The following is a 23,238-nucleotide window of genomic DNA, read 5'->3' as shown; positions in this document are numbered from 1 at the left end:
ACTAAATGTTACTGAATTTTTCACTTTAAATTGGTTAATTTTATGGCATATGAACTTCACCCCAATAAAAAGATTACTACTTTTTAAGTACATTGCCAAATTTGTCTCAGCTTTGAAAATAATTTCTTAATATCATAAAGTTAGTGCTTAAAATTTCCAAATTGTCTTAAGTGATTCTTGGATGTTCAAATCAGGATCCAAATAAGATCGTGGATTTGTATTTGGTAATGTCTTCTTAAAAAGATTCCTTTTAATCTTTTCTTTTTCTTGCAATTTATTTATTGAAGTAACTGCAGTTTTTCTCACATTCATTTTGATTGCATCCCTCTGGCAAGAATATTTCTCAGGTGGTGGCGTGTACTTCTATTGCATCACAGGATAAGAATCATAATATCTAGTTGTTTCTCTTTGAGGGAAATTACATTGCTCTAGTAGGTTGAAGTCTTGTCTGCTGGATCCATCCATTACAAAATTTCCCATTAGCTCATCTGATGGCTCTAAAGTCACTGATGATCATTGCCAAGTGTGCTGGTTTGAATCTATTATGTACCCCAGAAAAGACAATGTCCTTTAAATCCACTGTTGTGGTTGCAGATCCATTGTGGGTGGGACATTTTGATTAGGTTGTTTCCACAGAGATGTGACCCACCCAATTCAAGGTGGGTCTTAATCCTTTTACTCCTATGAAGAGAATAAAAACAGAAAACATAGATACAGTGAGAAGAGAGATGAAACCAAGTGAAGGATGCAGAGAGAGAGAGAGAGAGAAATGCCCTGGAGATGCCAAGGAAAAACCTGCAGGACACAAATAACTCAGAGAGGTGTCCAGGAGAAGCAAGCAAGGACACACAGAACCTAAAAGCAACGGAACCTGAGAGCAAAGGAGCAGCAGATGACTTTTCATATGACAGAGGAACCCCAAATACCACCATCAACCTTTTTTCAGTGAAGGTATCTCTTATTGCTGCCTTAATTTGGACATTTTGAGGCCTCAGAACTGTAAATTTGTAACCTAGTAACCCCCCCATTGGAAAGCCAACCCATTTTTGGTATATTGCATTCTGGCAGCTTTAACAAACAGAAACATCAAGATCCATTATTTCATTAGGATTTGTAAAATGGTAATCATTTTTTCTGCACTTACAAAATGGAATTCTATAAAGAACTTTGCCACATCAACTATGTGATTGAAATTCAGTTTGTAACAGTAAAGGTAGAATACATGCTTGATTTCCCCCCTGTATTAGTTAGGGTTCTCTAGATAAACAGAATCAACAGGGAAAACTTGCAAATATAAAATTTACAAAAGTGTCTCACGTGACCACAGGAACGCAGAGTCCAAATCCACAGGGCAGGCTGTGAAGCCGACGGCTCTGATGGAGGGTCTGGATGAACTCCGCAGGAAAGGCTCACAAGCCGAAGCAGGAATGGGGCCTGTCTCCTCTGAGTCCTCCTTAAAAGTGATTAGATTTAGCATCACTTAATTGTAGAAGACACTCCCCTTTGGCTGATTACAAATGGAATCAGCTGTGGATGCAGCTGATGTGATCATGACCTAATCCTATGAAATGTCCTCATTGCAACAGACAGGCCAGTACTTGCCCAATCAGATAAACAGCTACCACAACTTGGCCAAGTTGACACATGTCCCTAACCATGACAGTCCACCCCTTGTCAACTTGGCACCTATATATATATCACCTTAAACCATACTTAATTTCCAAATGAAAACAAATAAGCACACATTTTTTTCTTTTACCTGACAATACTCAAAAACTGTCCTGCATATAACTGGAAACACATTAAATCTCTCCAGAATAGGGTGCAAATCCTTAGGCAACATTCATTCTTAAACTTGATATCTTACAAGTTAAACAGTATAACATGAACAAAACAGCATTACAGTCCTCATTTCAGTAATTGATCACGTGGTCAAAGTTCATATTTATCACTACCTTCTTCCACTACCCATTCCATGTTCCCTTTACCCTCAGCAAGCACTTCAGCTGGCCGTGGTTCTTCGCCTGGTGGGGTGACCCAAACCTTCATTACTACCACCGTGACCACTTTGTTCATGAGCCCATTGGGCAATGACAGGAGTTGCTGGGGAAAGAGGCTAACTGGTATCCATAGAACGGGTCATCTTATCCACTTGATTAGTAAAATCTTCCTCTGCTGAAGTCACCCTCTGGTGTGCATTCACATGGGACACAAATATCTTCATGTTTTTAGCCCACTCAGAAAGGTCTATCCACATACTTCTTCCCCAGACCTCTTTGTCACCAATTTTCCAATTATGGTCTTTCCAAGTCCCTGACCATCCAGCCACACCATTAGCAACAGCCCATGAGTCAGTATACAAACGCACCTCTGGCCAGTTTTCCCTCCAAGCAAAATGAAATAACCAGGTGCACTGCTCGAAGTTCTGCCCACTGGGAGGATTTCCCCTCATCACTGTCATTCAAGGACACCCCAGAAAGGGGTTGTAATGCTGCAGTTGTCCACTTTCGGGTGGTACCTGCATATCATGCTGAACCATCTGTAAACCAGGCCCGAGTTTTCTCTTCCTCAGTCAATTCACTGTAAGGAACTCCCCAAGAGGCCATAGCTCTGGTCTGGGAAAGAGAAGGTAATGTGGCAGCAGGAGTGGAAACCATGGGCATTTGTGCCACTTCTTCATGTAACTTACTTGTGCCTTCAGGACCTGCTCTGGCTCTATCTCGTATATACCATTTCCATTTTAAAATAGAGTGCTGCTGTGCATGCCCAACTTTATGGCTTGGTGGGTCAGACAACACCCAACTCATGATAGGTAACTCAGGTCTCATGGTAACTTGGTGGCCCATGGTTAAGCATTCAGTCTCTACTAAGGCCCAGTAGCAGGCCAAAAGCTGTTTCTCAAAAGGAGAGTAGTTATCTGCAGCAGAGGGTAAGGCTTTGCTCCAAAATCCTAAGGGTCTGTGTTGTGATTCTCCTATAGGGGCCTGCCAAAGGCTCCAGACAGCATCTCTATTTGCCACTGACACTTCCAGCACCATTGGATCTGCTGGATCATACGGCCCAAGTAGCAGAGCAGCTTGTACAGCAGCCTGGACCTGTCGCAGAGCCTCCTCTTGTTCAGGTCCGTACTCAAAATTAGCAGCTTTTCTGGTCACTCGATAGATGGGCTGGAGTAGCACACCCAAATGAGGAATATGTTGTCGCCAAAATCCAAAAAGACCAAGTAGGCGTTGTGCCTCTTTTTTGGTTGTGGGAGGGACCAGATGCAGCAACTTATCCTTCACCTTAGAAGGGATATCTTGACATGCCCCACACCACTGGACACCTAGAAATTTTACTGAGGTAGAAGGCCCCTGTATTTTTGTTGGATTTATCGCCCATCCTCTGACACGCAAATGCCTTACCAGTAAATCTAGAGTAGTTGCTACTTCTTGCTCACTAGGTCCAATCAACATGATATCACCAATATAATGGACCAGTGTGATGTCTTGTGGAAGGCAGAAACAATCAAGGTCTCTGCGAACAAGATTATGACATAGGGCTGGAGAGTTGATATACCCCTGAGGTAGGACAGTGAAAGTATATTGCTGACCTTGCCAGCTGAAGGCAAACTGTTTCTGGTGGTCCTTACTAATAGCTATTGAGAAAAAAGCATTTGCCAGATCAATAGGTGCATACCAGGTACCAGGGGATGCATTGATTTTCTCAAGCAATGATACTACATCTGGAACAGCAGCCGCAATTGGAATTACCACCTGGTTGAGCTTATGATAATCCACTGTCATTCTCCAAGACCCATCTGTTTTCTGCACAGGCCAAATAGGAGAGTTGAATGGGGATGTGGTGGGAATCACCACCCCTGCATCTTTCAAGTCCTTAAGAGTGGCAGTAATCTCTGCAATCCCTCCAGAAATATAGTATTGCTTCTGATTTACTATTTTGCTTGGTAGGGGCAGTTCTACTGGCTTCCACTTGGCCTTTCCCACCATAATAGCCCTCACTGCATGAGTTAGAGAGCCAACGTGGGGATTCTGCCAGTTGCTCACTGTGTGGGGATTCTGCCAGTTGCTCACTGTGTCTATGCCAATTATACATTCTGGAACTGGGGAAATAACTACAGGATGGGTCTGGGGGCCAACTGGACCCACTGTGAGACGGACCTGAGCTAAAACTCCATTGATCACCTGGCCTCCATAAGCCCCCACTCTGACTGGTGGTCCAGAGTGACGTTTTGGGTCCCCAGGAATTAATGTCACTTCTGAACCAGTGTCTAATAATCCCCAAAATATCTGATCATTTCCTTTTCCCCAATGCACAGTTACCCTGGTAAAAGGCCGTCGGTCTCCTTGGGGAAGACTTAGAGGAAGGTTAACAGTATAAATTTGTGGCAGTGTAACGGTTTCACCCCCAAAGGGACCTGGCCTCCCCTTCATTCAAGGGGCTCAGGGTCTGTAAACTGTTTCCCATCTGGAAATTGATTAAGGGGCCGTGACTCTGTGTTTTTGTAATTCAGGTTAGACTTCTGTTCCCTTGACCTAGAACTCTTTTGTTTATACAGCTCCAACAAGAATTTAGTAGACTGCCCTTCTATTGTATTTCTAGGTACCCCATGATTTACTAGCCAATGCCACAAATCTCTGCGTGTCATATAATTCTGATGCCTCCTTTGAGTTTGTAGTCTATTATAATAGCCGCGTCTACCCTGTCTTTGGTGATTAAGTGCTGCCACCTGGCTTCTGCCAACTCGGGATCCTGTCATCCCCATTGTGTTTAAGGATTCCAGCTCAGTGACAGCAGTTTCCACAGTAATATCTGACCTACAGAGAAGTGCAACCACAGAGCTCTTCAGGGATGATGGTGCTAGTCTCACAAATTTATTTCTCACTGTTCTGGTAAAAGGTGCATCCTCTGGACATTCCAGGGGTGTAAGAGCACGCTTTGCATGATAAATCCACTCTAACATTCTAATATCTCTAAGCCTCTGGATCCCCTCATCTACATTATACCAGGGCAGTTCTGGCATTTCAACCTCAGGTAATGTTGGCCATCTTTTGATCCATGTTTCAACCAACCACCCAAACAAGCTGTTAACACCTTTTCTAACCTTTTCTAACCGCTTGAGCTATAACACTGAATGCAGAATCTCTGCTTAGTGGGCCCATATCAATAAATTCAGCCTGATCCAGCTCTCTCTTGCGCTCTCTTTCCTTCCTTCCTTTCTTTTTCTTTCTCTCTTTCTCTCTCTCCTTCCTTCCTTCCCTCCCTCCCTCCCTTACCCCCTACCTCTTTCTTTCCTCTTTATTTTCTCAGCAAAATCTTAATGACTACCTTCCATTTCATCTAAAAAATAAAAAAATTCAAAAAAATTCAAAAATTTAAAAAAAATTTTATTTAAAAATAAAATCCATTGAAACACATATTCCCCTGATTTTTGTCTATATAAATTGGAAAACTCACACAGTTCTTTTGGAGTATAACGTACCTCCTCATGTGTGATACTTTGTACCTCACCTTTAGGAGCCTGTTGGGACTTTAGTTATAGGTCTAGAAGAAATGAGGGGTGGTAGGGGTGGGTCATGAAAAGAATTAGAAATATCTTCTAAGCCATTTGCTTCAGGGCCTTCATTTGCAGTTTCATCTGGTGCAATAGGATTAATCACTATTACTCTAGGGCTAATTCCTTCAGGAGGAGGTTGGGTGGCCAATTTCTTAAAGCAGGCTGGAGGTGGGGCTGCTATGTCCTCAGGGAAGACTATTACAGGGTTATCTAGAGAAGACTCAGAATGGCCTAGGGTTTCAACCTCGCCCCCAATATCATTATCAATCCATATGTCACCATCCCATTTTTCAGGATCCCACTCCTTTCCAATCAATGCCCTCACTTTAACGGCAGACACCATGCAAGACTGAGATTTCAGTTTACGTTGTAAAGTTGCTACTCTAACAATAAGATTCCGAGTATGATTTTCAGAGATCTCAAGTCTTCGGCTACAGGAAATAAGATTTTCCTTCAGGATACTCATAGAAACTTCTACATCTTTCACATGGCGCTTAAGCTTCTCATTTGAAGCCTTAAGCCCATCCCTCTCACCCCTTAATGTAGCCAGTGTATCTAACAACAACCAACCAACATCTCTATAACTCTTATTTCTACAAAACTCTGTAAACGTGTCAAAAACATTATCCCCCAGAGTCTGGCTTCGTACAAGTGAAGCATTAGGAGAATCAAATGATGATATTTTGACTATCTCCTCTGCCAACTCACTCCATAGATTGGGAGTGTCATTCTGATTACGGGAATCAGAGTCCTTAGTGTCTCTGAGTCCAGTCAGAGTAGAAAACCATTCATAAAAACCCATTTTTAAGATTCTGTTTCTTAAGAACCACTCCCGGTACCAAAATGTATTAGTTAGGGTTCTATAGATAAACAGAATCAACAGGGAACACTTGCAAATATAAAATTTATAAAAGTGTCTCACATAACCACAGGAACGCAGAGTCCAAATCCACAGAGCAGGCTGTGAAGCCGACGACTCCGACGGAGGGTCTGGATGAACTCTGCAGGAGAGGCTCACCAGCCAAGCAGGAATGGGGCCTGTCTCCTCTGAGCCCTCCTTAAAAGGCTTCCTGTGATTAGATTTAGCATCACTAATTGTAGAAGACACTCCCCTTTGGCTGATTACAAATGGAATCAGCTGTGGATGCAGCTGATATTATCATGACCTAATCCTATGAAATGTCCTCATTGCAACAGACAGGCCAGTACTTGCCCAATCAGATATACAGCTACCACAGCTTGGTGGAGTTGACACATTTCCCTAACGGTGACACCCCCCCATATCAGTTTTCAGAATATGATGATTTTCCAGCATCTCCCAGAAGTGACCAATGAGATTTTTAAAAATATCCTGTGTGACCTTGATTTTAACATAAATGATGTGTCTCAATCGATTGCTTTAATTAATTTATTTTTTTGAATGTTAAAGTTGTTCCATCTTTGACAAGTGAGAGCACCTTTGAATTGGATTCTGAGTCTTTTTTGGCACAACTCCCCTCCCAAGATCTTTGCTTTCTTCTTTGGTTTCTGGTACAACTAACATGACTCTGGTTGCCCGTGTACTTTTCTGCCCCAGACCTGAAATCAACCCTTTCTCCTACGGGAGCCAGGTGCCTTTTAGTGGGAAATGATATTTAGATATAATAGTCTGGAGAATAGGAGCATCATGCATTCGTACTCATGTTTCTAAATGCATATTTAGGACTGCAGAGTGTTAATTTCTTTGCTTTATATTTGTTTCTTTTCTCTTGTGTGGAAAATATTAGTTCTCAAAGACAATTATTTATGTACTTTATAACAATATATTAAATATATATTAGTTTCATAATAACAATGCAGTTGTTACTGCTAACAATATGGTTACTGAAAAACCTTAAGGTTTCTTTTCCTGCCCCCCTCCACTCCCCAATTCTGAATAATATATTTCACTTGAGATATTTGGTCAAATTATTGTTTTGAAGTCAAATAATTTCTGTCACAGACACTTCCACTGCAAAGTGCATTTTTAAGCAGCACCTTCTTTTAAGGAAAGATGTGCCATTTCCTGTTGAAAAGGAAAGAGGAACGGAGTTATACAGGGCTGAATTTTTAAATTATTTTTTGTTTGCCTTCAGTTAGTATGAAAAGCTTAACAGAAGTGTATCAAGTTTTGATTAGAAAAATAGTGTATCAAGTTTTGAGTAGAAAAATTGAGAAGACTCGTTGGAATCAAGTATTTTCACTCGAGCTGGACATAAGTCCTAATGTAAACAATGTAATATCACTGAATATCATTTCATTTGCAAAACCTCCACATATTGAAACTGCTCACCTTACTTTTCCGGATGCGGTTGGGCAAATGTATTCAACAACTTTTTTTTTGCTAATTATTGAGCACCCCCGCGTGTCAAATCTTGTGCTGCGTGGTGCAAAACCCAACCGGGAGAGGGCACTCCCTGCCCTCAAGCTGCTCACAGTCCGACGCCAGCTACAAACACACCAACAATTCATTATTGAACAATGGCAGTAAGTACCATGCTGTGAACACGAACGGTATGTTATGGAAACCCCGAGCAGAGACGAATTTTCAGACGGGTAGGTAGGCGGCTCCTGCTGACTCCGCCCCACGTCAGGTGCCTGGTATGCCCAGCAGATCTAGGAAGTCCCAATTTCAAATGAGCTTTTATTGCTTTATGCCCCTGACTGATGTGAGAAAGGGCCAAAGGGTGAGGAACATAATATCCAGTAACTGCTTCCTACAAAAAGAAACAGCCGGCTTGGGTCCGGAAGGGACGTGAGGGTGTAGGACACAGCTAAAGGCAAGAAAACCCGCTCGCCAGGTTCGCAGGACTCCGGCTCCTTGGCGAGCGCGAGTTCCAGCTCCGCGTTCCTCAAGCCGCGGGGCAGGAGGCGGGGCTGCACCGAACCCGCCCACTGCACACAGGTTACCCTGACGCTCAAGGTGCACTGGCGTCACACCATCCTCGTCGCGCTGATTGGCTGCTTCTGGGAGCCTCGCCCCCCTCAGCTGTAGCTGGACCGGCATCAGTGCCGCCGCCATCTTTGTTGATGTGTCAGCTCCGCCGGGGGGCTGGAGAAGCCGCGACTGACCAAGCTGGGACTCCGCTGGGTTCCCCGTCGCATTCCCCGCCACGGCCCTCCCCCTCCCTGTCTGTTGGCCCCAGCTATGGAGAAGGTGACTCCTGAGCCAGAGCTCCATCGGCCTCGCTAGGGTGCGGCCTGAGTCTGGGAGAAGTGGGGTGAGTGTTTGAGGGGTGCCCGCGGCGGACCGGAGAAGCGCGGCAGAGGCGCGGCGGAGTTGCCATCCTCCCGCGCTCTCCTTGCAGGTCCCGGGGCCTGGCTTCGCAGGGTGGGGTGGGGGAGGTTGAGTGCGGGGGCACTTTTCCCGGGGCTGCTGGGGGAGGAGGTAGCGGGGAGGAGCGCCGCCCGTCGGGGTTGGCCGGGGCCGCGCCCGGAGAGTTGCCGAATTTGGGCCCATTGCTTGGTGTGCAAGTACCGACTATAGCTAAACCCCACCTGCTCCGGGATTTTTCAGACTGAATCGCGTATTTCGCTTTTCATTTCCAACGGGAGTTTCTATGTGTGTGTGTGTCTCTCTCTTTGTGTCGTGTTACTGTGTATCTACTTTTTTTTCTTTTTAAACACCATCCAAACATTTCCATTATTGTGATTTTAAGTTATTTAGAAATGATTCTTTAGGTTTGCGTGTGAGAGAGATGATTATACTTATGAGTATATTGCCTTTCCTTCAAGGGCATCAAGGCATTTCATAAACCTTGGTTGGTAAACAATGTAATTGTAATATTCGATCCGTGCCTCTACCAAACGTGTCAAATGTTCACTGCCTCATCTCCTGAATCAGTTCTTGGAAACAATGCAGGTGTAATTATTGCCCACCTGTTAACAATTTGGTAACTTCCGCTAAAATTGACCTCTTGATTTGGTTTAGAGGAAAGATGCCTGGATTTGGAGTCAGAACACCTGGGTTTGAATCCTTTCTTTTCAATATTCTTGTTATTTTATGCAATTTCCTTCTCTATTACCTGTCCCCTGGAAATTAGAAGAGCTAATATAGTAAAATGTGCAGTACAGTCCTAGGTGCTTTACGGCTTAGCAGTCCTTTTTGTGTAGTTCATGTACTCTTGATAACCAGCTTTCTTATTTCTTCCAAAATTATAGACTGGGAGTTTTTCCAAAGAAAAATGTTCAGTAAATCAATGGAGCAGTGTTACAAGGGTGTGATGGTGGTCATTCAAAAAAAATAAAAGTAAAAACAAAACACATAGCAACTGTTTAGTACTTAGGTATGCCATTTGTGAGCCGAAGACTTTCCAGCTCCTGACTATACTTTCATATTTGCAGTGTGATCTTGATTAGGCTCAAGGGGCATTAATGGTGAAACTGAACTATCAACTTGTGTAAAGGGCTTTTGTTCCTTGTCAGCTACTTTTCAGTTCTTTCTTTGTCTACCATCACACAAATAGAAAACAGTAATGATTGTCCTAGTTCTTTTTTCCTTTCTTTTTGGTGTATTCATGTTATTTTAAATTCAGTAGTGATATTGGCTAATTCTCAAATTTTGCAGTATTAATAATTAAAGCTCTTTTTTACAGTGTAAAAGGCAAACATGTATAATTACTGAAGAATGTACTTGGTACCTCATGGATTGTGTCTATATTGATTTTATCTATTTTGAAGATTTTATTTAATTCAGAATAAATGCATATAAATTTCGAAGTTTCTTTAAACAGTGGCCATTCCACCGAATCTCTTTGGCATTTCAGAATCTTATTGCTAACGTGAAGGGAGTGGCTAGTGTGTAGAATAGTAATCGCTTCTAACCTTTAGTTCCTTCATCCTGTAAATTCAGGAGTTGTCATTTGATGTTATACATACAGTGACAGCATAGCTGATGATAATTGCTTAGTACATTTAGTTTAAAAACAACTATTTACAGCCACATGCTGACATCATGCAATGAAGATGAAACAGAGCAGTATACTCACTTCGTAGGGACGAGATGATAGTTTAAGAGGCAGCATTATTAAGAGAACTGGGAAAACCATCTTCTCTTTTGAAGAATGACTAACGATGTGCTCTTTTCCCAAACTCATCTGACAGCCTCATATTAAAGTAGGACTCCTTAAGCGAAGATTCGGTTTTTCTTTTTTCTCTTTTAATGATTAGGTTTTTATTTTATCTCTTATCTCTAGCTTTAAATAATAAAACTGATTCTTGAATTTCTCTTATACATATTACTGGGCCCACAATATTATGAATGTTATATTTGTTGCTCACATTAAGGGCAACAGTGCAAGCATAGATCATTTAAATCTACAAATCCCTTCCTAATCTTACGTTGTTTTAAACTTCTCCATTGAACTTTCTCAACTACTGAGATTTTAAAATTTTCTTGGGCTAAGATGTTAACAAGCAAACAAAAATATTGGAGTGAATGGGCAATAGACACAAAGTAGAAATTGATCCCTATATATTAAAAGTATTGGTTGTATTGTGAGTGTATTTCTTGTTAACATTTGTCTGTCATTAAAAGACATGTACCCGTCAAGTGTTTATTGTAGAGAAATGATTACATAGTAAAAGCTAATGAATAATTTAATTTTTTTGTAAACAACATCCTATCAGATTAACCAAACACAGGTCATAAATGATTTCAAAATTTAAGCATTAACAAAAACTTTAAAACATACATATACATTATCTTTAAAAAATTTGTTAAACTTTTTGAAAAGGGAATTAGAAGTCAAATGTGGTTTTTTCTTTTAAAAAATATTTAGCTGAAAACTTATTTTCTTAGACTCATAGTTCAAATGCTAAGATCTACACAACAAACTTCAAAATAGGATTTCTTTACTAATAATTTTCTGCTTTAGAGATGTGTTTATGATGCGTTACCCTTGTATGAAACTTATTTGATAACCTGTTCAAGTATATATGAATTGGATTTGCTTATATTTGCAGTTTTTGAATAAGCCTAAATTTTTGTTGTTGCTTATGGTGCTAATTAGAGAAAAAGGAAATAGAACTCAAAGTTAGGTAGTGCTTGCATTTGAATGGCTTTTTATTATTATGGAAATAATTCATGAATTGTGAATTTTAAAAATACTGCAAAAAATATATATAAGTCATTTCTTAGTAAGTATATGTATGTGTGTATGTATATATCCTTTTCATTAAGAAATAAAATCCAAGGTGGAAAATTGTTGATATTATGGCAAATAAAAATGTTTCTTGACCAGTTGCCTACAGCTGATGAGCTCCAGTCAGAGCGAAACCAGTTCTCACTCCACAGAAACAGTTTTGAAGTGTGAATTGGTCCTGTAGTACTGTCAGAAACAAACAGCTCAGGAGGTGGAGGGAGGGAAGTACTTGAATTAAAAGGAATTTTGTGACTGTGCTAAGTTTTAAGTATAGTATTTTCCCCTAATGAGTAAGAGTTGCTAAAAAGTCAAATAACCTGTTATTTTATTACCTCAAAAAGCCAACACATATTGTAATCTATAATTGTAATCAGTGTATATGAGTCTAAATTTGATTTGTACATGCACTTAAAATCATCTTGTAAATAAATGGCTAGTTTTATATTCTTTACCTTTAGTCGCAATACTGACTAAGCTATTCCATCCTCAGTAGTTCTAATGCCACCGTATTTCCCCTTCCCCCCCCCAAAAAAGAAACGAACAGGCTAACAAAAAAACTAGAGAGCAAAGCAAAGTGATCTATGTGACGTTGGTAACTGTAGGCCCACAAGAGGACTCAGCTGCTTTTTTTTCCCCCTGGTTAATCATGGACATAATCAAGCTCAGAGATTTTTGATCTGTTACCACTCTTGTGCGGTTATTTCTTCTTTGGTGAAGGCTTTGTTACATATATCTACATAGATCTTCATTAACCCCTTTTTTTCATTTTGCTTCCAATCAATATTCTTTTTCGTTGTTTTTGCATGAGCAGGCACCGGGAATCGAACCCGGGTCTCCAGCGTGGCAGACAAGAACTCTACCTGCTGAGCCACTGTGGCCCACCCATCAATATTCATATGAGCATCAAAAAACTATTTAGCTTGCAAGATAAATGGCTAGTAGATGCCAATTTTTATGAAAGCACTTGTATTTTGAGAAGAAAGTAAGTCTTCCTTGATTTATAGGAGGATAATATAAAAAACAGATTCTTAAATTAGGTAATTATAAAAAAGCAGTTTTTTGTTTTGTTTTGTTTTTTACCTAGATAAATCCAGCAGAATGTGAGACAGTTTTTTGTTCTGCCCATCACATGTCATCTTACAAATTGATTCTCACACACTAAATGCAGTTTGGTTCTCAAGATCATTGTGTAAACCCAGTGGTTTCCACTCCCATTGAGAACTACTGAGCATTTGCAAAAATGAGTGCAAATGCAATAGAGAATATATTGTTACATTCATTTGTTTGTTTATTATTACTGTTATTTTGTATGAGATTTAAAAAGTTTGACTTAGTTTAGAATAAGCCTCTTTGTTAGTTCAGAGAGCATTCAAAAGACTGGAGACTGCCTGTCCAAAAATGTCACAAGAAAAACTGTGACTGTGTGCTTGGTGAGTATAAAGGTAATATGTGCTTAATTTTATACCTTACATTCTCAATATTTACAAAAATGAGAAATTATTTTTGTACTTATAATGAGAGAAAATTTGGAGGAATACGTGGCATTAAAATTGGATCTCTAAATCATTAGGCCCTGGATGGAGTGAAGGGAGCAACATTCTAGGTGGGGCAAAGCCATAGAAATGTTAATGTGCAAATTGTTTGGGAAAATCAGTAGACTGGTTGGACTGGTAGAATACAGTGAAACACTAGATTTTAAGAATGTGGTGAGAGATAAGATTAGAAAAGTAGTTCAGCTGGTTTACTGAGGAATCTTAATTCTGGGGTACAAACATGGAATGGTTTTACTTTTTCCTAAATGGGTCTCCACTTATACTGAATAAAACTCCCATCCCTCTCACTTCCCTCTGAAATGTAACTCCCTTATAATGTCTTAGCCTGATATCACACCTTTTTTAATTACTAAAGAAAACTCACGCTGTTTTTAGTTACTAGAGAAAACTCATTTCAGAAATTGTCAAGTCCCGTTTATTTAAAAAACAATAAGAAGTGAAAATAATCACAAATTAAGTCTTCTCCCTTAAGAGAGGCTGAAACTGTTACCGCCCCCCCCCCCCCCCACCATTAGTCTCTGGCTGTTTGGATTGGAGAAAAAGAGGTGTACCCTGGCTCTAAAACATGCTCCCTTTCCTTCTTCTAGCCAGCCTTTTCAGAGTTGGGGAAGATCAGACAGCGGAAGCAGAGCTGTCATTATGAAAACTTATAAAGAGGGACAAGATGGCCCTGGCCCTATTCTGATTCATGCATTGTGGTCTCTGGGGAGGTGGCTGTATATGTGGATTTTTAAGGGGCTGTGTTGTAGTTCCCTGGCCCTTTCTGCCAGTAAGGGCCCACTTTATAGCAGCAGCTCCAGCTCCCCTTTTGGCAGGTACATACTTCAACCTCTACTATGGATTGAATGACCTGTTATTTGGCCTGTTGACCCTCCTGGGCTGCTCCATGTCACCTGCCCCTCCATTAACCTCCTTGCTTCTTTACTTGGAATTACAGAATGGAAAACAGGTGAAGGAGAAATGGAGTGAGAAACCAACAGTTCAAGTCTTCTAGGTATGAAGTGGTCAGGGGTCTGGAATGGGTTGCAGGTAGAAGTCAGTGACGGTAGAAAGGATATAAATGAGGGAGGTATGAACTTGGTACAAGACCTTGAGGGAACAGATGACTAAGAAAAATGATAGCATTGGTAGAAATTGGAAAGCTTAGCTTGGAAAACTCAATTATAGGGACTCTAATTGTGATTTTGGATTTAGCCATTTTGGCTTCAAAGATATAACATCCAGTAGAGACGCCTGTATTCGGTTGGAGGTTTTATGTATAGATACACACAGAATAAAGAGAAGCTAGATTACTTATCTGTAACTCAGGAGCACAATACTGAATGGACATAAACTATGAGTTGTTCAAGGTGTCCAAGTGAATGAATTCTAGGAGGGAAAATAGAGACTTGAGGATGAACCCTGGGAATATGAATGCTGGGTGAGAGGATGATAACCAATAGTTCTGTGGTGTTTTTCTGTGAACACATCATGGCACACATAGAGGAGCCATAAAGTTGTCAGGTGATAGGTTTCTTTTCTAGTGGTAGGGTGACAGTACCCTTACAGTCTTATTCTCTGTCTCTTTTTTTCCAGTTCAAGCTTATTTCCCTTTCGTTAAGTTCCAAGGTACATTTACATGGTTTGGTACTCAGAGGAAAATTTGCTTGATTAAGGTAATATGTAACCATCAGTTTTCCAGGTGATTTTCTTAAGAGGTCCTGCTTTGTCTTTAACAACCTCTAGGATGCAAACTGCACTAGCAAAATCATTTAACTGTGTCTGCGCGTCCGCAAAGCAACATCGATGGTTTTGGATTCTGTAACATGATCATAGCCAACAAGCATTTATCCTTGTATGTAATCCCTTCGCATTAATATATACCTTGTTGAAGTATGTCACCTAGCAAGCATCAAACCTATCATCTCTCTCGTGACCCATGGGAGTAGCTGCGAACTGACTGGACAGCGGTGGCGGGCCCAGGGCAGGGTACAGGAGAGTGGCGCCTCCCATCTTAGTGATGAGTGTGCACAGGCCCAGGCTGAAGAGAAGCTGGATGGGAGCTGGCCAGAGGCTCCAGGGTTTTGGGGTTTAGACTCTGGTACCCACACATGGTGGCATATTCTCTTTTAAAAAGATTTTGGTCCTGTTAGTTGCTGATGCAGCATGAACTAGTTGTGATTTTAAAAGTCACTTCATTAGTTTTTTAGATTGAATTCTATATTGATACGATTTTAAATTCAACAACAACACATTTCAATTTATATCTTATTGGGTTACTTTGAGAAAGGTAATTAGGTGGCTAATGTTTCTGTTTGAAAATTATTTTACTTTGTTCTAAATTTTGAAATACAGCATACTTGTAAGGCGTTTAATTTCCTTACTGCTTTTATTTGTATTATTTAATTGAAGTCTCTAATATTAGTGTGGACTTAGGCTTGATTCTAAAATATATATACAACGATATAATTTTTTGTTTGGTTGTTTGGAAATATGTTTTATACAGATAGGCAGTTTATGAAGGCTAATGTCTGTATTAGTTGGCAGTCTAAATTAGAAGCCCAGGGTATTTAGTACACAAGCTGGTCTTCCTTCTTTCCTTTTTAAACAATTATTCCTCTCATTTTCTGCATTCCAAGAATACTGTTTTTTAATGACTACTTTAGTCATATCATTTTTGTGCTTCCAGGTAATCCTCAAGAGTGCTGAAATATTTTATATTTGTCCCAAAATAATTTTTGAGGTTGGTTAATTTTCATTAGATGGCTATAATGGTGACCCTCACATACAATATAAAAATGTTTTCTAACCTTGTTAAATTAGTTTTTTCAATGTTGCTTTTATGACCTAGGAGTCCTTATGGGCTCTATTTGATTTGCACCAGGCATTTTTATTCCTGATAAGAATATTTAAAAATCATATCAGGGATCCTTCATACCCTGATGTCCTTTCAGTTCAGTCTTTAGATCTCTTATATATATGTAGCTATGTCTTACTATTGCTTAGCTTTTCTTCTGAGTAAATATTTATCATAGTTAATGTACATTTTTTTATGTTAAATTAAAAACATAAATTTTTTTTTTATCTGATTTTTCTTCTAGCACTTTATTTTCCCACAGATTATTTAGGAAGTCTTTTTCCTCTTATTGCATTGAAGGAATTCTAAACAATTCTTTGGTGCCTAACCTTTCAGTTACTAGTATTATTCCTTACCTAACATCTTACTGGGATGATCAAGAATGCCAAACTGCAGCTGAAATTAACTGCTAAAGTTGTAAGACAGAAATGGAAAGAGGAAAGAATGGAACTTTGTAGCTGCCCTGTTGGTTGTGGCATGCTTGGCTTGACTGTCCTCTTCTTTTATCTTTTCCCTGGAGCAGTGATTTTTAAGGGAGTTATTAGCGAGAAAGTTTGTTTTCTTCGTTATTCAACATCATGGAGGTGTGTAAATATATATATGGAGTCTTTTAAATTTTTAATTTGATGTTTTGACTTTCTTAGATGTAAAACGAAGACCAGGAGCAGATTTGAAGAAATGCAGAGTGAATTGGTGCCAGTCAGCATGTCTGAGAGAGAGCATGTAGCCTCCACTTCCTCTGATAAAAATATTAGAACAACATCTGAATTAAAGGAAGACTCATGCAACTCTTTTTCTGATTGTGAAAACAGCAGCTTAGAAAATGAGTCCATACTGTTGTCTTCAAACTCTAATAAAACTTTACGTCAGCCCAGTGAACACAGTAATCAGGTTGAAGCACAGGAAAATTATATTCCAGATCATGGTGTAGGTGAGGATTCTTGTACTAATTCAGACACATGCCCAGAAAATGCTGAACAAATAGCTAATTTTTCTGCTGGAGATTTTGCAAACCAAGTTTCAAAAACAAATGAAACAGAACAGACAGTAACACAGATATTGGCGGAATTAAGGTCATCTACGTTTACAGAAGCAATGAACCAAAAAACTTATTCAGAAAGTCCTTATGATACAGACTGCACCAAGGAATTTATTTCAAGGATAAAGAATGTTTCAGCGTCAGAGGATTTATTGGAAGAAATAGAATCTGAGCTCTTATCTACAGAATTTGCAAATGAAAACCGAGTACCAAATGGAATGAATAAGGGTGAACATGCAATAGTTATATTTGAAAAATGTGTACAAGATAAGTATCTTCAGCAGGAACATACAATAAAGAAGTAAGTTTTATGATTGCCCTAGGTTATCAGGGATTAGAAACTGAGTTCTTTAAAGGAAGAGACCATTTTATCCACTTTTAATCCCACAATAGAGCCATATATGTAGTAGTTGATCAATAAAGTGTGTATATACCTTTAGAAAAGGGAGTAGGACATACTAGTTGTCACTAAAATACAGATTGATTCTCTTTCAAAAAATTACATTAAAATTTGGAATAGGGATGTGTACATTTGCGTGTGTGTGTGTGTGTAGAGAGAGCAAATCCAGAAACCAGAGGAAGATGACAGGAAAAAAATACCATAATCCAAATATGATGGATATGAAATAGTCTTTTAATGATCTCCTTACTTCTAGTTTTTACTCTTCCAGATTATGCTGATTAGTCATTGTGGATTGTCTTCTCAAAACCAACTCACCCTTCATTGGCTTATCCACTGAATTGTAATCTCTTGGGATCCAGGGTCCTTCTTAATACTATCCCAAAGCTAACACCTGGTACTCCTATACCTTTCCTTACTGAAAACTGCTGTTGTTTGAATCAATTGTGTGTTTATTTCCTTTTATACTTGAACCATCAGTGTTTCTATCATTGTTGCTTTTCAGGGCAGCTCCCTCATTTTCTTGCTATCTGTACCTTTCTTTTAGACCTCACTCCTGGGCTTATCCCTGATGTGCCTCCTCACATTCCTTAGGTAGTCTTGTCACTTTCATACCTGAATTAAGGTTCTCTAGAGAAGCAGAACCAACAGGATAACTGTAAATATGAGATTTATAAAGGTATCTCACACAACTGTGGGAATGGAAAGTCCCAAAATCCATAGGGCAGGCTACGAAACTGGTAGCTTCAATGAAGGTCTGGACGAACTCCACAGGAGAGGCTCACTGGCTAAAGAAGCAGTGAAAAAGTCTCTCTCTCCTAAAAGGTTCTAACTGATCGGATTATCTCCTTGTTGGGAGGCGCACCTTTGTTGTTCATAGATGTAATCTGCCACAGATGCAGTTAACTGACTGATGATTTAATACACCATCCTTCCAGTTTATCAACCAGCCATGAAATATCCTTGCAGCAAAGGTCAGGTCAGTGCTTACCTGACAAGACAACTGGGCCTCATCATTTGGCCAAGTTGACACCAGAACCTAACCATCACATTCCATGCCTTGTCAACTTGGCAGCTATACACAATTTATCTCAAAATAATAGATATACAGTAGAAAATTAATTCCTCTTATTTTGGAGCATCGTCAGAACAGTGGCAGAATGGTAGAGAGGGGAAAGCATGGTTCTGGTCAGAAGCCTGGAGTTGGAAGGCTCCCATCGCTATTACCAGCTCTACAAGTCAAAGATTTTTTTATCCTTTTAAAGAGAATGACCCCTATCTGATGGGATTGTTTTATGAACATTAAGATCTTGTACAAATTTCAGGTATTATATTAAATCTAGGTAAATATATTAAATCTAGGTTAATCTGTTCTATACATCTTTTTTTTTTTTTAACATGGGCAGGCACTGGGAATCGAACCCAGGTCTCTGGTGCGCCAGGTGCGAACTCTGCCACTGAGTCACTGTGGCCTGCCGTACATATTTTTAATTCTAAAATGAAATACTTTGTAGCTTAGGTTGGGTTAAAACAACTAATTTTTTAAAAATTTACTCTGAAGAAGACTACCTTTGAGTTCTTTTGACTTTTAATTTCTTTCTTGATTTCTAAATTTCAGTGAGCCTACCCATTTCTAAATGTCTGTTTATATATCCATTTCTCTGCTTTCTAACTAACAGTATTGTCTAAGGTTCCAACTAAAAGTCTTAGTTAAGAACAGTTATTAGTGTATAGCATGTGTATTTGACCTATAAGAATAACACTTTGAGTGCTTGCTACCCCTTACTTCCTCTTCCCTTGTTTCCTTGTGAACTATAGTCAGGATTCTTGTTTTAGGTAATCTTCTGTAACAAGTCAAGTATATGTCTTAATCATATAAACTAAATTAAACCACTGTCATAAAAGGCTTGAATAAATTCACATACTGCATTTTCGTGTTTCCTAAACACTTGTAGAATTTGCTTCTTCATTTCATTCTGTGCTCAACCACCACCACCTCTGAGAGACCTTTATTGACTACCTTATCTAGAATCAGAGCTCAAGGGGCTATTTGTCCTCTTGCCTGCTATTTTTCTAAGTAGAACTTAATCACACCTGGCATTTTATTATATGTCTATTAATTATTTTTTTTGTGTGTTTCTCTCTTAGACTGTAGGGTCTATGAAGGCAGAACTGTTCTTTGTTGTATCCCCAGCTTCCAGAACAGTGTTAGGTACATAGTAGGTACCCAGTGTGCTTTTGTTAAGTGTATGAGTGAACTGATCTTCCAAGTAGAAGGTAGAAAGCCCTGGCCTTTGGTGTTAGATGTGGGTTTAAGTCTCAATTCAGTTACTTAGTAACTATATGCACTGGAGCAAGTTCTAAGTTTCAGGATTTTTTTGTTTGTTTACATTTATAAGATAGAAGTGGCAGTAATTTCATAGTTATTTTAAATATTAAATGAAATAATCCACTTAAAGGTAAATGTAGCAAATAGTATGTAATAACTGTTAGGCAATGGCTATCATTAACAATCCTAGAATATAGTTGTTAACCTTCTTAGATTATTTTATATAGTTCTGAGTTTATAGTTCTGAGTATTTTGCAAGTAGTTTTTAATATTTTGTTTATATTTTTCTGGAGGTACTGAAAATGAAATTTCTTCCTAAACTTTTATTGTTATTTTGTTTACTTGTTATTTTATTTGTATAGTTCTGTAACTATTAAAATATTTAAAAAATCTAAAGCAAGATTTCTCAACCTTAGCGCTATTGACATTTGGAGCCAGATAATTTTTTGTTGTGAGGGTGCTGTCCTATGCCGTGTAGGATGCTTAGCATCTTTGGCCTCTGTGCACTAGATCAGTAGCACCCCCTGCTTTAATTGTGACAATCAAAAATGTCTCCAGAAAAATGTCTGGAGGAACAAAATGTTTCCTGGGGGGCAAAAACACCCCTGGTTAAAAACTATTGATCTTAAAAGGGGTGAAGTGTATAATTGGAATACAAGAAAATAGGTACTTAAATGGGTTTGGTTTTCTTTATCTGATTGTGTTTTATTTGCTTTGAAATACACAAATTTCTAAGAAGAAATTAATAGCCTTATTGGCCTGAGAATGTTTTGCAAAGCACAATGTATCACTATAAATAAAATAATTACTTAGAAATGTTGATTTATAAATCATAGGTGTCTACATCCTAATCTGCAAACAGATTATATTCTTTATATCATTTTAGCTCCATTTTTACTTGAATTTTACCTATACTGTTCTTTTTATATTTAGGTTAATTAAAGAAAATAAGAAACATCAGGAGCTCATTTTAGACATTTGTTCAGAAAAAGACAATTTAAGAGAAGAATTAAAAAAAAGAACAGAAACAGAAAAGCAGCATATGAGCACAATTAAACAGGTAACATGACAAAAAATTTTTAATGACCATACTTCAATTTACAAAATAAATGCATTCTTGAAAAGTTATGTATAAATTGAAGTTCTGTAAATAAAAATCACATTTTAAAAAGCAGGGAATTTCTTGGTATTTAAAACATTCCCTTTAATAATTTGGAAAAACATAGCCAGTATTTTCTTTTATGTAAATCTTTATTTTTATATACTATGTATTTATATATGGCTGTGTTCTATGAAATATGCTAATTAAAAGATGATTTGACTTGACAGTCAACTAGACTGTTTTTTGCCAGTTATTGGAAAAAAAACGGTAGAAACCTAAACATTTATATATGGCATTAGAAATTTTTCTAAGCTTACAATTTAATGTGCTTCCATTCTTAGTATTTTTGTAAACTAAGAGTGAAGCCTCATTCTCATAATTTAATCTTTTTCTGACTAGCTGGCTTCTCTAGCATGCTATTTTCTTTGTCTTTTTTTTTTTTCTTTTAATAAACTAGTGCTTCTATTAACCAGGTTAAATACAAACTGATTGCAAAGCTGAGCTCTGTTCTTTATCTTTCTAAGCTGCTTTTTCTTCTGTAGTTAGGATAGAAACATTCTAACCTTAAAAATCTTTTCTTTTGTCTCATCTTTCACATAAAAAAATAGCAAACAATTGGTAGTAGCATAAAAATTAAAGTTTCATGTGATGATGCCTTAGTACACTTCATAAAACCTTTTATATAGTTGGCAGGTGACTGTATTTGTAAAATTTCATCTATTTATGTCCTGGTTTTATGTGCTTTAGGTCTGTCCACATGAACCAAATTTATAGAACTTCAGAGTGTGAGGGAACCTTATGAATCCAGATTTTGGTAGTCAGGTCATACTGCTCAAAGATCAGAAACTTCAAACTGAACAGATGAGAAACAACCAGTGCTGTCCTTTATGAACTTATTAATGGTTTTGTTTTTATCAAAGAAATAGGATTTACCCTTCTTTTATTAGCATTTAGAGAACTTAATCTTCTAAATAGAAAGTTGGTGTAAAGGAATTTTTTTCTCTTAATTTTATCTCTCGATCTGCACTGTACAATTTGGCAGCCTCCAGCCACACTAGCAGTTGAAAAGTGGCTAATCAAAATTGAGAAGTGCTATGAGTATCAAAGCCACACCTAATTTCAAGGAGTTAGTATGGAGTGGGAGAAGGGGGATGGAGAATGTTAAACAGCTCAATTTTTCATGTTGCTTATGTGTTGAAATGGTAATGTTTTGGATATATTGGATTTAATATTAAACTAATTTTTTTTTTTATCATGGCTACTAGAACATTTAAATTACACACAGGGCTTGTGTTATATTTCTGTTGGATCGGGCTGCTGTAGATAGTGTTGCCATAGGAAAGTTAGTGCACATGTACCATAAGCTTTAGGTTTGTTGATTGATTGGTTGGTAACAGTTTTATGGAGATGTAATTCATATACCGTGCAATTCACTCATCTTAAGTGTATACTTGTTAGTATATTCCTGGAGTTATGTAACCATCACCACAATAAATTTTAGAACATTTTTGTCACCTCAAAAGAAACTTTGTACCCCTTAGAAGTCACTTCCCATTTCCCTCCAACTCTCCCAGCCCTAGGCAACAACTGATCTATTTTCTGTTTGTTTATTTGTTTATTCTGGACATTTCATATAAATGGAATCATATAATATGTGGTCTTCTGTGACTGGCTTCTTTCATTTTGCATACTGTTTTCAAGATTCACCCATGTTGTAGCATGTATCAGTACTTCAGTCTTTTTATTACTAAGTAACATTCCATGCATTCTTTTGCATGTGGATAATCAGTTGTCCCAGCACCATTTGTTGAAAAGACTATTCTTTCCCCATTGAGTGTCTTGGCATCCTTGTCAAAAATCAGTTGACCATAGATATATCTGGACTCTCAGTTCTGTTTCACTGATCTATAGGTTTATCCTTATGCTGCTATCAACTGTCTTGATTACTGTTGTTTGTGAGTCCTCTGACTTTTATTGTTTTTTCTCAGTTGTTTTGACTAGTTTGGGTTCCTTGTAGTTCTGTGTGGTTCTTAGTGTTAGCTTGTCAATTTTCAAAAAATCAGCTGGGATTTTGAGAGGGAGTCTATTGAACCTATAAATCAATTTGGGGACAATTCACCTAACAATATTACATTTTCCCATCCATGAGCATGGAATATCTTTTCATTTACTTAGATATTCCTTCAACAGTGCTTTTTAGTTTTCAGAATATGTCTTCTATTTTTTTTTAAAGTTAATCCCTAAATATTTTATTATTTTTA

General features: G+C 38.4%; 1 protein-coding gene and 1 long non-coding RNA gene across 2 annotated transcripts in view; one reads left to right on the top strand and one right to left on the bottom strand.

The window, feature by feature from the left end:
- Nucleotides 1–122: 122 nt before the first annotated feature.
- LOC143654309 (uncharacterized) lies at nt 123–8,457 on the bottom strand. Its single transcript, XR_013161754.1, has 3 exons — nt 7,869–8,457; nt 1,318–1,453; nt 123–681 (listed from the first exon to the last, which is right to left on the bottom strand). It is a non-coding gene; the product is annotated as an uncharacterized LOC143654309 (long non-coding RNA).
- Nucleotides 8,458–8,548: 91 nt separating this feature from the next.
- CCDC186 (coiled-coil domain containing 186) overlaps nt 8,549–23,238 on the top strand; it is a 49,527-nt gene continuing 34,837 nt past the window's right edge. The window contains exons 1-3 of the mRNA XM_077126091.1: nt 8,549–8,796; nt 16,752–17,447; nt 20,809–20,935. Coding sequence (XP_076982206.1) covers nt 16,786–17,447; nt 20,809–20,935 — 789 coding nt within the window. The 5' untranslated portion in view covers nt 8,549–8,796; nt 16,752–16,785. The remainder of the gene's footprint in view (nt 8,797–16,751; nt 17,448–20,808; nt 20,936–23,238) is intronic.

The sequence above is a fragment of the Tamandua tetradactyla genome, chromosome 13 (assembly GCF_023851605.1).
Source record: "Tamandua tetradactyla isolate mTamTet1 chromosome 13, mTamTet1.pri, whole genome shotgun sequence".
In the NCBI taxonomy this organism is placed as follows: Eukaryota; Metazoa; Chordata; class Mammalia; order Pilosa; family Myrmecophagidae; genus Tamandua; species Tamandua tetradactyla.
This window is presented reverse-complemented; position numbering and strand designations above follow the sequence as displayed.